The sequence below is a fragment of the Sebastes umbrosus genome, chromosome 4 (genome assembly GCF_015220745.1).
Source record: "Sebastes umbrosus isolate fSebUmb1 chromosome 4, fSebUmb1.pri, whole genome shotgun sequence".
NCBI lineage: Eukaryota > Metazoa > Chordata > Actinopteri > Perciformes > Sebastidae > Sebastes > Sebastes umbrosus.
Window position 1 is genome coordinate 8,055,086 of NC_051272.1, and position 17,655 is coordinate 8,072,740.

Below are 17,655 nucleotides of genomic sequence, written 5' to 3' on the forward strand. Positions count from 1 at the left end.
CTGCTTCCTCCCGACCCGGCCGCACCGCTCACCACATCTCCGCCGCAGGAAGAACATAAACAGCTACAGTCTCCACGCTGGGCGAGAGCAAGCCAAAACATTTCACAGTCACTGGTGGAGACAACAGGCAGTATGACACGTATCACATGAACAAGCTTTAGCAGATAACAAGCTGTACGGAAGCCCACTACCGCCAGCAAAACAGAAATGAAAATGATAAATTAGGGGTGATAAAAAATTCTATATTTAGGATAAATTGCAGGTAAAGAGAGACTGCATTATGTAAAAAGCTTTAGATAGGAAGTTACAGTGTTGCCCCTGGCTTTTTATGATAAGAATACACTTGATTTACTAGATCATAGTTATGAGATAATAAGTAAATCTCACTTGATACTAAGCCATAATGTTAACTTAAGTATATTTTATGAGATGTTAAGACCTAACAATGACATAATATCTCATAATTCTGTCTTAGTATAGTAAGATATACATTATTATAGTATAACATTTTGACAAACTATGATAATTTAGAATTGCAGTAGTATCTCAAATATCTGACTAATGGGGAATCCGTATAGAAAGTGTTTTTAGAAGTGTTTTTGGCGCACTTTTTTAACTCTTTCTTGCGTTTAGTGAAGTGAAAACTTCACAGACAGCTGTTTAACTCAAACAAATATCCCATTGTATATGTGTTTTGAACTTATGAACCGTATTGATCGAGGCTCCCAGCTGTCTGTGAGATCGCCTGTTTCACTACAAGCAGATTCTTCTCACTCGCTACGGTGGGCGGGTAAAAAAAAAAGAAAGAATCAATACATACAAACACTGTGGATTTCTTTGCCTGGAGCTGACATGAAAACTTATTTTGGTTCAGTAAATGTCTGCTGTCAGTCAGCCTGGTGGAGGCAGGTTAGCCAGGTGATGGGAGACGGACTCAGTGTGGATTGGATGAGATAATGTTTAACGCGCCGCTCACGTCTCGCTTCCAGTGGGGATTTCAATTAGAAAGTATAAACATTTCCAATTGTTTTTCACGACTTTTCACAATATTAAATTTTTTTCCTGGCAGTATTGGGATTCCATATATTGACCAGTCCAAATGTAATTTTTTAAGACTTAAAAAAAATAAAAAAAATAAAATAAAAATAAATAAAGGTCTGTAACAGCAATTACTTCTCAATGAATAATAATAATAATAATAATCTAAATTCAGAGCACAAAATTTTTGGACCTATGAAAAAAAGATGTGGTCTTAAAATGAAGGAATTATAAACTCAAAATTAAAGGGCATAAAATCAGATTGTAGATATCTTAGTTTTGCAGACACCCTGTGAACATTAATGTTATCAAAACAAAAAAAATACTGAGTGTAAGAGTTTATTTTTTATTTTTCTGGACATATATACAGACAATACTAATAACATCAGTGCAATATAGAATATCATTTAATCATATAAATTATATATGAGTCGGGTTTTAAAATGTAAAAAAAAGATGCAAACAAGATTACAATGAAATATGTAATTGCAGAAGACACCAACTGCTAAAACATGAGCTAATACACACATATACACACGTAAACACACACACACACACACACACACAGAGAGCGAGGTCATACAGCAGACAAGCACCGTCTGTTTTCATAGCTGCAGCTGTCCAGATTGGATGTAACATCCATATCAACACACACACACACACACACACACACACACACACAAACACACACACATGGAATGTCCCAGCCAGACTGCGCTTGGCTGTACAGCTGGATATCCTTAAGAGGTGAAGAAAGACATGTAGAAAATATGTTGGTATTACACACACACACACACGCACGCACGCGCACGCACGCACACACACACACACACACACACACACACACACACACACACACACACACACACACACACACACACACACACACACACACACACACACACACACACACACACACACACCACAGCTCAAATCCTGATTAACCCACTGACCCCTGAGAGAGACCACCAAGGTGGACATTTACAATCACACTCAGACACACATATATGTACATAGACACAACACACACACCCATGTCCAGCAGTCGTGGGAGTTAAGCAGTGCAACTCAGTCTGTGTGTGTTGTGCTGCGGTGTGACGGAGGGTGAGGTCGTCCTCAAGTGAAATGAACAGGTGATCCGTCCGTCTCCTCGCTCTCCGTCCTCCGCCTCGATCGCACGTCCTTGAGGATCTGGGATTGGTTGAAGAGACACTCCTTCAGCTTGTCCTCGGTCAGGGTGAGACGCTCCTCCAGCACTGAAACAGTCTTTGTGTTTGATGAGGTGGGAGTGGGTTGGTGAGGGGGTGGGGGGTACAATAATTATAAAGCAGTCATAGAATAATTATACAAGTAGAAAATCTGAAGAGCAGACATCAGTCTGAGAGCCTTGAAATCAATCCTGTCGCCATTATGGACAAATAACACAAGAGCTAAAGAGGGACGGAAGAGGCTTTTTAGTTCCTGTGACACATCAGGACAGCAGCACTTTGGCCTTGATGCTGAAAGTAGCTCATCAGCACGGTTCTGATTATAAAACTCTTTGTTTTACAGTTAATTACGTTACATTTTTCATGAATTATCACTTCAATTGGAGTCATCGAGTGTTTTATAGGGGTGAGTTTCTGGTAAAAAATGCACAGCAAACTTAAATTGTGTACATATACATGTCTGATGACATGTAGCGGGCCCAGCAATATGACCTGGGCCTTCAGCAGCAAAACTCTGCTGCTGGCCGGAGGAGGAATCTCCACCTCCCGCCGGAGCTCCAAGTGCAGGTCGAAGCCGGATGTGGGTCTGTCCGCGGTGGGCTGGTCACTGCGTAGGCCCCGCTGGAGTCTGAGCTAAAGGAGTTTCTGGTGAACCTGCATGAGATCACCAGAATCGGACCCGATGGCACCGATGGCAGGCATTCAGAATAACTATATAGAAAAAGACGATTTTCTCGCTGATGGTCTTGTTTGCTTATGTAGGTCATATGGAAGCATCAGTATTAAATTGAGACTGTTTTATAACCAGTTAAAAGTTCCTCACAGTAACTTTAAAGAAAGAAAGAACCTCAAAAGTTAAAATATCAAAAATAATTGAGAGTTCAATAAAATTAAATATGAAAAAATTATGAATTTAAATATATTGAACACATAAATCCTCTAGCCACAAACACCGCTTCAGCAAGTTAAATCCCTAGCCTACTGTTCAGCTACCAGTGACACCTGCTCAAACAGGTGCAGAGCGGGGGCAGGTAAACCATAAAACCTTCTTCTAGTGGCTTCTGTGTTTGTTTTTTATGCCTTTTTTATTTGACTTGGCCTCAGATGGAAAACCGCTGCGAGTTTAATGGATTAATAAACTGCTTCGACTGACTTTCATATTAAGAAAAATATATCTAGATCTTAAATCAAAGACATTTTGATTCGTAAATGTGACCAGACGCTGAGATTAAACCCTTCAGACGGAGGATTATTAACTTTCAACAGTAACCTGTTGGCCCGTCTACCACACTTTCATATTCATTTCCACATTTTAATGTTTTTTGTGTGATTTCACACCCTGCCAGTATCCTGAGTTGACAGTTTGGACCTTTACTAATAACTGACCTGCGTGAGAATATCCAACTGTTGAACAATGTGCCTCAGCGTCGAGTCCAGACTCGATGGATGCCCGGAGAGAACTTCCAGTGGGTGCGTCTGCCCTCTCTCCTCTTCCTCCTCCTCCTCCTCTCTCCTTCTTCTTCCTCCCCCGCCGTTCCCAGTCTGGCTCCAAACAGCCGCACCTGCCCCGCTGGCACTTTCGTCTCCCATCCATCCTCCCACTCTTGAACTGGCCACGTGACGCGCCGGCAAACCGTTGGAGTGGTGGCTGTTGGCGCCGGCCTGCGTGGACGTCAAGTGTGTTTGACCGTTTAAGAGCTGGAGATGAAAGCGAGGAGAGAAAGAAAGACTGGTCTTCAGCTGATTGATTTTCAGTGCATTGTGCTCTCCTATATTTGTGGGGGTGTTTTCTTTGACACAAGTGCTGTGCTCAGGTCGGCCGTGAATTTCGCTCTCATCAAAGGCATTGTATCCCAGAAGAAACCCACACTAAATCAAATCACCATTGTGACACCTTGACATTTAATTGAGGACATGCCACTGAAAACAATGGGACCTTAAAATAATACCCCATTAAAGGCGCCGTAAGTGTCCAGCCTGATTCAACACTCTGCTGGAAATGTACATGAAGCAAAGAGTGAGGGACGAGAAAAGGACATTTCACTGAAGAAAATGTCAGTGTGCTCGCATCCACTGCAAATGTGCAGCTGAAACATTTGAAACAGCTTCAATGTATAATGGTGTAATGTGTCCATAGGGGCCTTTTGGGGATGCGAGAGATCGCCTCGCTTCCCAGTATTGGACGCTTGATGGGCTGCCACCAGACACAAGGCACCTGATTGGATGTACACTTTCACTCGTGGGCTGCTGCTTCCAGCTTCCAAACTGGAACGTTTGGAAACTTTCTTCTCTTATATTACAAAAACAGTTCAGTGAATCTGTCTTCATATTTTCCAGAGGTGGCGAGTTGTGTCAGACGTCCCTGATTTGCATAAAGTAGCCTAGACCTCAACTTTATGCAAATGAGGAGCGGCCAACGAGAACGCTACAGTACTAGAACGCATTGCACGGCTGCTAACATAGATAATGACTGGGAAGAGTATTAAATGTCTTTTAAGGACGGATCCTGTGGACACGTACCATATGGCAGAAGTTATTCTTTCCACATCCGCAAGTATGCGAGGGACCGCTAGGGTCCGCGTGACGTAAATTTCATCATCGGAGGGTATACGCATAGGCTTTGTGCGGAAATCCGTGTACCAGCAATTTGTTGTGACCGTGCGGACGCTCTGCGCTACAACGCTACACCACTACACTACAAGTGGTAGCATAGCGGTCTATACTGCGCATGTGTAAAGCGTGTGCTCCAAGCGGACAGAATAAACAGAACTTCTCTCCGTTGTGTCCGCAGCTGTCCGTGTACATGTTGGTTTGGGTGTATAACCGAGGCTTAAAGGGACTGTTTGTAACTTTCTAAGCGTATAAATGTAGCGGGTCGGCACACACGCGCGCTCGCGTGTGGCCGCTGTCAAGTCTCCTCTGCCTGCACGCCTTCACTCAGACAGCGCGCGCGTTCTCGCGTACTCGCTCCACCTCTAGACGTGAACGCGCGCTCACTCCACACTGCAGAAGAGTTAGTTTAGCTCTGAGAATATCTAGTGAATGCACAGTGGACATTTGTGCAGAAATAAATGCTGCAGCTCCTCCAGACCAACAGAGGTTTCCCGTGTCTTGGGAAGTAACGGGGCTCCGCAGAGAGAAACGTTACCGTCTCGTTACCGACCGGTTGCCGGTGTCTTCCTGCTCTCTCCGGCTGCGGGCGGAGGGAGACGAGTTTCTCGCTGGGGAGCCCCGCTGCTGAATCCTGCGCTGAGGCAGGAGAAGCAAACAGAGTATCAGCATTGATTCATGGAGAGACCTTCGTCTGGTCAGCTAACATTACTGCCAAGCAGCTGAAATATAGTGATATTGTGCTTTAGCTGACATGTGTCGCTTCACTGTTTTGAACGATGCTCGTTCATGTCCATTTAGAGCGAGCACAAGCACGAGCCCGACGCTGACTTTCGTTGATTTCACGGCCACAGGTGTCGCTGTTAAGAAGCATTTCGGAAAGTTACAAATAGTCCCTTTAAGTGTGAGCACTCAAAGAAGTTAAAGTGAAGGTAGAAGTTTAATCTCTCAGTTGAAGTGTAAGCACTGGATGGAGTTAAAATTTCAATTGTTAATAATAATACTAATAACACACCATAAGTGGAGCGCTTAACATCTCGCCTGCTTTATTGTCCTGTCTGAAATGTACAGGAATCGGAGTATTACTTTGCCCAGCTAATGTGTATTGGTGATACATAATGCTATGCAGGTTTAGCCAACATCCTTCCTGTCTCATTGTTCTATCAGTGGAGAAGGCCTTGAGCCTGTTGTAACTTGGCAGACTGAAGAAGGTGGATGACTCACACTGCTGGATTACTGACTGAACGACAGACTCCGTGACTGACTGACTGACTAACTTGCTGGCAAAAGGCAAGTTCACAAGTTTATTTGCACTTTAAGGCAGGGAGAGCGATAGCCACAGAGCAAAACAGAGAACATCTCTTTTTTTTATCTAACCTTTACTTTTATCCAGAGCGGTCGTAACAAAATGATTTTCCTTTTCATGAGTAAAGAGAACCACATGGTGGGAGACCGAACAAAGAGAGAGAACTTTATGTTCAGTTTAACCGGGGACACATTTTCCTCGTTCATCATTTATCCGGGCAGAGAGAACTGAGCATGACTTCACATTTAAATAGTTTCACACATGCACAACAGATGCTTTACAGTACAGGCACAGGATTCTACAGCTGAGGAGTGTTGTTGCTCAAGGACACCTAGAACAACACTGGGGAGTTTGCAATTCAAACAACAACTTTCTAGTCGTGAGACTTCTATGGGAGAGTATTAGGGCCAGGCATAAGAAAATATATGAGAGAATAAAATTGAGATGTTGAGAATAAAGTCGAAACATTGATCGTTGAACATTTGAGAAGAAATTAATCTACTAGCGTAAGCACATACACATACAGAAATTTTGACTTTATTCTCTATATTTTTAACTAACACTCTCCGTAGACTTCTGCTCCTGCTTTGACTGAGAGAGTTTTCAACTAGTATGACAAGCAAGTCAAGTCAAACAAATGTAAAAGTTTCACAAACTGAATTCAAGGGTATGAATTTATCGATAAACTGATTGACAGATAAAAGACATCTTTAGTAGGGCAAGAAGAGAGCCATCTAAGCTCCTCAGCTACCTCACTTGTATCATTCTTTTTGTTCCACTTTGAATACAGACTGCAAGTAAGGACCATTACCATTGATCCATTAATCTGTTTTCGATTAATCACTTACTTGTTTTGTAAGAAAATAGTTTAAATGACCTATCATAATTACCAACGGTGACGTCTTCAAATTGCTTGTTTTGTCCGACGAACAGTCCAAAACCTCAAAATATTCCATTTAAAATGACTTAAAGCTGAGAAAAGCAACGAATCCTCACATGTGAGAATGTTTGGAGCATTTTTTGGTTAATAAATTACTTAATTGCTCAATTACAATATTTTCACAGAGTAATTTTATGTCAAATAGATTAACCATTTAATCATTTCAACACTATCCAGGCTCTCTGCATTGGCTTCAGATCAGCACTCACACACAAATCATGACACTCTGAACAGCTGTACTCCGATCAGTGTCTAGACTCTCCTCATAAACAGCACCAAGTGAAGGAAAGTTGGGTTTTCGCCCCAAAATAATAGTAGGGTCTTGTGTGAAAGGTGGAGGGGGGGCAGGTGGTGTTTGGAGCGAACGAAGAGGAGCAGAAGGGGGGGAAATAAACGAGGGATGTGTCAGGAGGATGGAGGAGGAAGGAAGAGGAGGGTGAAGGGGAGGCGGGTGTCACACATTCCTGGCCTAATGCATGGAGCAATCGATTCCGGCTCGCTTCCTGCGCACTGTCCTCACTTCAAAGAGAGCGTGGAGGGAGGCAGGAGGGATGGAGGGAGGAGAGGAGAGGAGATGAGGAGAGTGTGTGTGTGTGTGTGTGTGAAGAAAGGAGGAGGGAGAGTTACTCTGAACTCCTGAGTGGAGGTGAACAAAGCTGTCAGTGTGTGGATGGTGAGTCTCTCTTGCTATCTCCGCTCATTTCTCTCTTTATTTTCTCCTCTCTTTATCCCTCCAACTCCCCCTTCCTTCCTAGCCACATCTGGCCAACATCTGCTCAGCTCATTTACACTCAGCAGATGCAGACCTCTATCGCTCGGCCCCCCCCTCCGCCAGGAAGTTTGGGTGCAATCAAACATTTAACAGGCAGGGTACCCTGGCTGGCCTGAGTGTCAAATCAATGCACACACACGCAAATTCAAACTCATAAAAAGCACAAGATTTTATGAAACTAATGATCCCTAGGGCAAATAAAGAGCATTCAAAGGAAGCGTGACATGTGATCACTGCAAAATATTGAGAAGATGAAGAACAAATATATAAAAATCAAACATCTTGCAAGATGTAGAAGCATGTAAACGAGTTAATTACACTATCAGGTACACAGAAGAACGAGCAAAATCATGTGAACATGCAGATCTACAGTCATACTAGTTCACTTAATCAAATGTACTGACAGCATATTAGACAGAAGCTCCATAAGGACACTGTGCCAGCTATGCAAAAACAAGATCAGATTGATTATGATATTATTTCAAGGCACATGGAGCTAAAGCATGATATCTAAAACAAGATCCTCATAATTACAACGGTCATTTCTCAGATAAAATCATCTCTGTGGAATGTCAGGGGTCATGGCTCGCTGTAACCGCAGGCCAGTAGTGGCGGGAATGTGTGGCGATGGCGTGAAGCCAGACAGTTTTTTTTTTTGTGCGATGGGAGATGAGTGGGTGGTTAGGGGTCGGGGTGGCAGAGCAGAGCAGAAACTAGCCGCTGTGATAATAAGGGGGGAAGTGGGAGTGACGGGAAAGTGCCCCGGAGATGATAGCGAGGCAACAATGTCCACGTTGTCTCGGCGTGGCGTTGTGAACGAAAGACTATTGTACATCACTGGATTCTGTGGGATAAAGAGGCTCGGTGCTGAATGCCTGGTGAAAGGTTACCAGGTCATGAGGGGTTAAATGCTTTGTGTAGTAAAGGGTACACTGCATACAAATTGTGATTATTACTGCAATACATGAAATGTTTCCACGTTAACTGATAATCAGATGTAAAGTGAGAGATGCTTATTCATTGCTCATACCGTCGATAACTTCACAGCAGATTCACCCTATAACACGGCAATGTTATCAGGAGAGCAGTTAAAAGTGTGATGTTCACGATCAAAAGGATCCTCAAGAGAAGAAACAGATCAAAAATAGCCTCCCCTCCATTTCTAATCACAGTTGATGTCTGATCGAAAACATGATTACCATGAGTGCCAGAATTAGCTGCGCTCTCTCTGTTGGCAGGAAACCCTCAGACACTGTGACCCTTACATAAAAAAGAAGCTGTTTGATCTTAATTGAAGGGCCTCTCTGATGTTGCGGCTCCCCCGCTCTACCTGAAGCCACATACTCATCTTCAAAAAAAACACCTGATGTTTATTATTTAACTTTGAAAATCCTCCTCATGATGTGAGCAAAAATCCTTCTAATGCTATTTCTATATGCTTTCCATTATGTCTAAAATGCAAAAATAGCTGTGGTACATATAATCATCTTATGTGATTGTGCCCTAAAATTGTAACTTTTTGTCTGTCAGTCCAAAGCGAGATTAAGAAAGTATTTGGGAGAGATATACCTCTAAATCCACATCATTTTGTACTGGGATTAGACCCCAATTATGAACGTAGGTACAGGTACATTCTTAGAGTCGCTCTGTGTGCTACACGCCTCACAATATTACAAAAATGGTTGGACGAAGAACCCCCGATATAGTAGCGTGGTATGAAAAACCTTATGTCTATTGGAGAGACTATCACATGTGTTAAGAGACGTACTCTTGATGTGTTTGTAAGTGACTGGTCCCCAATAGCAATATACCTGGAAGAGGAATGGTCAAGAGTAATAAGTGGTAATAAGTGGTAACAAATATAACAGTATGAGTACGTGCAATTGTTAAATTCACCGGGTTGTGACAATTGCTGATGCTCACATTTTATTCTTATTTATTTATTAATTTATTTTTGTGAGCGTGTGTATCTGTGTGGATTTGTATTTTGTGGTTTTCGGTATGTCTTCTCTCAATTGTAGGTCATGGTATTGTGTCATTTTATTATGTTGAAAATAAAAAACAATGAAAGAGAAATAACTTCACATTTTCACCGTACATCTTATTTTGAAATGAGGCTCTAGTTAAAGACAGGGTTGACGATGTTCTCCAGCATACACTATTTGTTATATTGGTTGAAATGGTCTTTACACCCCGACAGCGATCCATTACTTATGAGCTCTGAAAAAGGACTGGAAAAGAGCTGTCTTCTGTAGCTGCTGTAATCCTGTAAAAACGTCTACCAATCACTGCCTCGCGGTCCACTTGGAAAAAAACGATCAGATGCCTCCCTGCTCGTACTCTACCCTTGGCGTGCACTAGCCTGAACTCAAAGTGCGTCGCCGCCGCAAGTTTACTGGAGAATGGAAGATGAAGGAGCCCCGAGGCGAGGGAGCGGGTTTAGACGGAGCTCCTGAGGCGATGCTACTTTCTTTCCAACATCGTCGACCCTATCTTTAATAAAAACAGTCCTTTTCAAAAGAAAATAAGCTCATCACTCATATATTCTGCATATATTCAACAACATAGATACAACATTTTGTGAGTAGATGTGTGCAGATCAGGTTTACTTTTGAATGACACTAAAAGGCTGAAATCTAAATTGTAAATAAAAATCGGCAGGGTGAGCACGCCTCATAAGGTGGTCGGTCTCATTGGTCAGAGCATCCTTCAGTGTCCACTGGAGAGGACACAGATGGGGCTCTTCAGCCTCGTGATGTTTAGTATTCAACGCTGAGCTGCCTGCCCTCGTGATGCCAAGTGCTGGCTGTTTACATGCTGACCATAATGAGACAAATATTGTCTCATAAGCACTACTTAAGGTGAGAGCGTGACTGCACAAAGTGATACTCAAATAATCTATGTGACATGGGGTTAATGAATGTATTCAAATGGAAATTATGAACAGAATAACTTCTTGGAACAAAAGTTGTTCAAGGTTGAAACTCTCCCATTCGCACATATCACTAATCAAAAACGTGAATACACAACGTCACAGGCAGAAATGCACATACACACATCTCTCTTTTCAGCTCTTTCTGAACACTGTGAATACACACAAACACACAGTCCAATTTGTGAGCTCTTTCAGCGGAGTAGCGTGAGTGCTTCAAACAATCAACCAATCAAACAGGTCTGCGGGTGATTCCCTTTGTTGCTCTCCGTGGCGCTCACAGGAAACGGACTATTAGCGATTGTCAAGCTGCATCTGTTAAGAGAGAGGTAAATACACCACTGCTTGACTTCCTCCTGAGCCTTTTATCCAGTATGTCATGATAACACGGCAGCATGGCTTTATCTGGGAGGCTATAAAATAGTGAGAATCTTAATTTGATTCTAAAACATGTATAAAGAAGTGTGTGGTCAGTCAGCATGCTGGTGAGTCAGCGCTGTCAGTGAGCACTATTTTGATCACAAATCTGAAATTGGCCGCTGTGTATCTCCTACGTTTGATATGATGGCTATGATTCAGTTTGATTGATTGCAAAGCCTACTCATCGTATTATGTAATGTCTTGAACTAATTATATTAATTCATTAATTTTATCAAAATAAATCTAGATAGAATCTTTATGTGTGTGTGTGTCCTTTGCATATCTCAAGAACCGCTCATCCGATCGAATCACACTTGGGGGGGTGTATTGCTGGGGACCCCATGGAGTGCTTTGTCGAATTTGGTGCAATTAGGACATTTGACATGCTCAATATTAATAAACTTTGAATAAACAAGCGAACGGTGCGCTGTTCAGCAGCAGGGGTGAGGCTTCAGGGCTCCTCAAACTGTCCAGGATGTCATCCGCAGCGGATGCTGGATATACTAACGTTACAACCAAACTCTTCTGTACTTCCCTGGAGTCGATGAGCGATGAACAGTTCTCGACAACGCTGCAAGCAGCACTTCTCTGGGGCCAAGCAAGCGGCCTGCTCCGAACGGACACGAGCCACCGACAACACTGCAAGCAGCAATACCGGGAGGCTAACGGGAGCCAAGCCAATTGGCCTGCTCCAAATGCGGCCCCAAAAATGCTGCCACAAGTAATACCGGGAGGCTACCAGGAGCTAAGCGATCGTTACGTTCCGAATGGGCACACGCTTCGAACGGCCACAGCACGAACAGACACTACATTAGTACGAATAAAAACCTTAACAAGAGTTGTTGTTGGTGTTTCAAAGCCTTTACACCCTGCACAAAAAATGCAGAAATCTTTTTTAAATGTTTCATAAAGGAAAATGATCAAATTAGAACATGATGGACAGGGATACTGGCATCTGAAACGTATTTGTCTAAGTCTAGTGTGCACTCATCAAGTAACCTCACCACTCCTTTCCTGTATTAGACGGTTGGCGTGGAACTGAAATTGGCGCTGTGATGGTAAGGGAGCGTTTCCTGGTCACAGGATGCCATGTAATGCCGTTAATAAAGCAGGCTCCATGGAGGGAGGAAATCCTTGTTAGAAAATCAAAGGAGGCATTAGCCGGCCCTGACCCTCCGCCCTGGTTTCACTTTTCTATTTTTGCAGACCAACACACACTTGCACATGCAATCACATGGTTGCCCTCTGGACTCTTAACACACATGCAGTCCAAGCAAACATCAATTGTGGCACGTACACAATGGTCAATGGTACGCGCGTAATATTGGCTGCCATTCGTACGAAAAGATGGACACACACTCAAACAATTATTCACTCAACAACTAGCACCGCACACACAAACACAGCTCACACAGCTGGAGTCACTCTCCAAAATTCTTCCCTTGATTATAAACAGCAGTCAGGACCCTACTCTTCGCAACACAGTCACATAGACTAGAAGATAACCTCTTGAACTCTATGAGACTAAGAAAATGGCACTGCATTAAAAAAGTAATACAAGGGGCTGCGCTGGTATGGGCATCATGTCAGCATTCATTTTATCTTCAGCTGGGTCAAAGAGATGACCCTGTGCAAGAGATCAACAGTACCACAGCAGGTTCTGTGCGTTGACTTGGGCCCAACTGTTTCTAGTCTGTATTCCTTCACCTCCCATACTTGCTCCAACTCCTTAGCCAGAGAAGTGACATAACGCGTCCCAAAAGTCAGCTTTGGTAGGCAGGAGTCAGTTTGCATTGGCCCCTGCCTTGAGGGTGGTGGGGCCCACATTGCTTTGAGAGAACACAGGAAATAAAAAATATCAACAGTACAATGTACCGTCACGCCTCTCTATAACAGCGATTCGATTCAATTCATGCCTTTTAGTGTTCATTACATGTTTATGTGATGTTTTAAACTCTACAAACTGCATTACAGATGTGGAACAAAAACTAAAATGATCCCTTGAGGCGACATCGCTGCATGAAATTGCAGGAAACAAGAAAACCGTGGATTGCGGTCAGGTTGTGGTTGCAGAGGCAGCAGCAGCAGCAGCCTTAGGCAAGTGTTCAGACGGTCATTAGCCCTACGTGGGAAGAAGTGGACGTCACCCATCGGTTTGAGGACTGCCGTTTTGCAGCCTCGAGTTCAGCATTTTGGCCGTCACATCTTGGTCTTTTGCAACCAGAAGTGACATGAGAGGGTGGAGCTAAGTACAACCGAACGCTGAATAAGTCATTTTCAGTCGACCAAAATGCTACAATTAACTTTCATGAACTGAAAACACACTGTGAAAGGGTTAAAGTTGTAAGACAAAAACACAGACGACTCCCAGACCGGACAACGCCGTGGTAGTGACCTGTCAATCACAAGGTAGCCACGCACTAAAGCATACCCTGCTTTATGGTCTATTTGACTCTAAATGGGACCATAATTTACTAAATGAACATCACGCTGTATTGAAGAAGACTTGAAACTAGAGATTGAGACCATAAATTCATGTTTACAATGTTTATTGAGGTAATAAATCAAGTGAGAGACTTCTATACAATCAGACTTCTTTTTGCAACCAGAGGAGTCGCCCCCTGCTGGCTATTAGAAAGACTGCAACCTTAAAGCACTTCGGCGTTGGCTTCACTTTTCAGAGGTTGCCGTCTGGGGCCGACACCGAGTCCCCACTTAAAAAACACAGGGTTGTCTGGCCAAACAAAGTTGAACCTGGCTCAACTTTTGCCGCAAGGCAATGCAATGTCGTCCGGCAAGAAAATACGCACAAGGTCACATTCCTGGTAGATTACTCTGTAAAATGAATACTGTATTTTTACTGCTTACCTTGTGATCGCTGTGACAAAAGATAAAATGATTGTAACCTTCTAAAGTTTCTTGTCTCATAGTTTTATAAATGGCTGTGCAATGTTTTGGCACCTGATAAACTTTAAACTCGTGGATTTATTACTCAAACCGGACTTCCTGGATCATATTTCATTGTCTCATTTGTCTCATTCATTGGTCTGAATTCCCACTTAGAAGAGGGAACAGTGGCATGTACTAGTAGTACTAATAGCAGTAGAAGCAGCATTAGTGCTCTGTGTACAGACTGAACCAAATATAACTGTCATTAAAAACTAACCTGCCTCCTGTGTGGTTATAAACAGAAACACACACAATATCCTCCACCCCTGACCTTTAACCTTTAATAGCAAGACAGGTGGCAGGTAGAGCTGGCCAGAGATCTGAAGCGTCTGAAGGCTTCATTTCCTCTCGGTATTACCAAGACACCACATCAGAGGATTCATTTTCCATTCATCTCGGTCACACCTAGTTGTCACGTACCCAGGTGCTCTATCAACACCTGCACCGTGGCATTGTAGCTCTTCAAACAAAACACAAACACACAAACCTGACACACCAAAGCATGTGCAGACTAAGAAAACAGGCACATGAACACATGCTGTACACACAAGTCATGTTACTATAATTTAGCTGGAACCGCTAATCTGATCCAAAAGCATCTTTGTCAGAGGTGCGGCAATGTTGATGTTTTTGAAAATGCTGAAAGACGAGCAGGAAACCGAGACAAGGTTCATGTGGCTTTGAGGAAGTGGCTACATCCTCTTTATTTCTCACCCTCCCTTCCTCCTTCTCTCTCCCCTATCTGTCTGTCTCTGACATCCGCACAGCAGCCACCCTCACGCTCAGTCAAAAATATCCTGCTCGGCGGCGGATTGCGTTTTCTGACCGCATTGCACACACACATGAACAGAAAACACCTCGACCATGAAAAATAAAAAACAGCTAACTACAACTATACATAACACACAAATAGATCATAATTGCACATGAAAGCACAAACAAATACTGTATCTCCTCTTCGAATAACACATACTGTATACCGTACACAATTATGCATAGAGGAGCCTGAAATTGCACCGACACACCTTTATAGAAACACATAACACACACACACACGAGTCAACCCAAGAATACAGTATGTTTCTTACACACACATTACAAGGACACACGCAAGTAAGCAATTCTCACATCATGAGAAACAATCCATGTCCAAGCCAAAACACTCAAGACACAAACGATAACTATTCCATAAATACAAATTCTGTTGAATGAATGAATGCTGTGCCGCAGCGATTCATTCACAACAAACGCTCCTCATTCTGAGGAATTATGCAACGGAGGTCCTCGTTGGCTCCGCTGTCGTACCACGGTGTCAGCATTTATTTGATAAGTTATGCATAAATGCAGCTTTTGGACGGAAGGTGTGGATTCAATCCCAGTGGCAGGCAAGACGTATATCTCTGGGAAATGTGTGAACACTGGCAGATGGAGGTAGAAAAAGTGAGAGAGTGGGAAGAGGAGACAGAGTCTTCTTATGTAATGGATGGAGAATTATGTATAACATGTAAAAAACAAATAATGTATCATTTCAATATAGATTAAATGAATTATGTAGTCTTTGGATGGGAAACTGCACGTCATGCATAATGCCGCGGCAATCTGTTTATATACAAACTAGATTGGGGCATATTGTAATGGATCCTATCGGGTAAAATAAAGCCGATCAAAATCTGATCCGTTCTTTACTGTACTCTACTGTGTTCTGTCCACCTCAGCCTGCTGGTGTTGCAGAGCTGCTCTCCTTAATGACAGCTGGACTCTACGCTACAAACATTTCACTGTATATGTGAGTGAATATTAGAATGTGTGAAAGTAAAATAGATATCATATTATATTATTATATATTATAAAACTTGCCTGTCGTTGGGTTAAAATGCACCCTGCAAGCCAGTGTCTGGAAGTTTTAGTCTCAGGACTACTTTTCAAGGAAATAAAAGGTTCTTTTGGCCCATTGTTGTCTGCTTTAATCGCGGTCTAAAGATCTGCGAAGATTAGGCAAATTAGTCCAATGTTTGACCAATCAGTGACGGTCATCCCCTGTTAACCCCACCCTGAGGGGCGCAGGTAAAATGTTCTGTACCTGGTCCCTACGGTTAAAACGCAATGAGTTCCCCAAAAGGTTCCTAGTTACGGGGGAAAGTTCCTGCCGTAGAAAATCGGCAGATACTCAATATTAAAGGACTCAAAAAGACCGATCGGGACATCCTTAGTTTAAAGTCATGCAAACACATATTGGGCCTCTTGGGGTGGTTGGCAGTAGTACATAATGTGTCTTGCCTAATAAAAGTTAAATTAACTTTCTACTGTTGCTTATCCCATAATAAATATGATGTAACAGTTGGGATTAATGTGCTGCTGATCAATGAGCGGAGTCTTATCATTGAACTGTAATCAATCTCAAGTTGTATTTATTTGTATCTATCAGGATATAAGATGCTGGGTCCAGAAAATGAGATATACAGAAAGAGAAACAAAAAATGATCTGAGTGAGACAGTAAAAATTCTGGAGAAATAAAGCAAGTCTAGGAAAAAGAGGAGGAAAGCTGTATATCGGTGTGAAGATGAACTCGACACTCTGACCCACTTCTGCAGGATGAACGAGCGAGCATCTGTCGCCGAATCCCACCAAGAATGAAGACGATGACTCATCGCCCGCCACTGCTTAGCTCGCTGAGAGAAAGGAGTAAAGAGAGGTAATGAAGAGACGGAGAGAGAGAGAGGCACAACATCTTCCCCTCTAATCAATCTTATCGCTCACACCCAAGAGCAAGATGTTCAGAATTTGATCAGAGGAAATGATGAACATGTGGATAGGTGGGACACTACTTCTTCTGAGACTTCTGAGACTGCACTTCTATTCACTCATGACTAAACACCTAACAGTATGAACCCCAAATGCTCTGACCAGATATTATGTTGTCTTATGATTTATTTTCCTTATAACAGCATCATCAAACTCGCAGTTCTGGAGCCAGATTTCCCTCAGGAGTTGGTGGAGACCAAACCAGAACCAAAAGGAGAATAAATATTGGACTAAAATGCATCAGGTGGCCAGAAACATGACTGCTAATGTTTCTCCGTGTCTGCTGGATTTGCAGATGGGCAACTCTTTGCCAACACATTCACTATATTAACTTTATAAGTTGATATTATTTCAACATTGTGTTTAAAACTTATTGTGCTGCCCCAAAGTGGCAATACAATTAGTTTTAACCAGCTTCAAACCCCCCAGAAGTAACCTACCAAATTATAAAGATCTCAAAAGATCCTCAGGGATGCTACTAATATATTTCAACATCTATCAAGATTGAAAACTGTTTAAAACTGCAGCCGTAATCTGGGAGAAAATATGTTTCCCTTGAAACATAATTGAGAATGCAGTTTACTTGAATATTTAGGTGCTTTCAATACTCTGTCGCTTACTGGATAGAACATAGCACTTACAATGATAGGGTTACAGGTTCCCACTCATGCTAAAAA

General features: G+C 42.7%; 1 protein-coding gene across 3 annotated transcripts in view; it reads right to left on the minus strand.

Moving 5' to 3' along the window:
• Positions 1-1,370: 1,370 nt before the first annotated feature.
• The window catches only part of poc1b (POC1 centriolar protein B), a 52,004-nt gene continuing 35,719 nt past the window's right edge, over positions 1,371-17,655 (minus strand). The window contains exons 11-12 of one of the 3 annotated variants that reach the window (XM_037767574.1): positions 3,633-3,944; positions 1,371-2,304 (exon numbers count right to left, since the gene is read on the minus strand). In XM_037767574.1, coding sequence (XP_037623502.1) covers positions 2,155-2,304; positions 3,633-3,944 — 462 coding nt within the window. In that variant the 3' untranslated portion in view covers positions 1,371-2,154. Of the gene's footprint in view, positions 2,305-3,632; positions 3,945-15,186; positions 15,601-16,582; positions 16,846-17,655 lie in introns of those variants that run through there. The other 2 variants (XM_037767576.1, XM_037767575.1) reach the window with 2 other exon arrangements.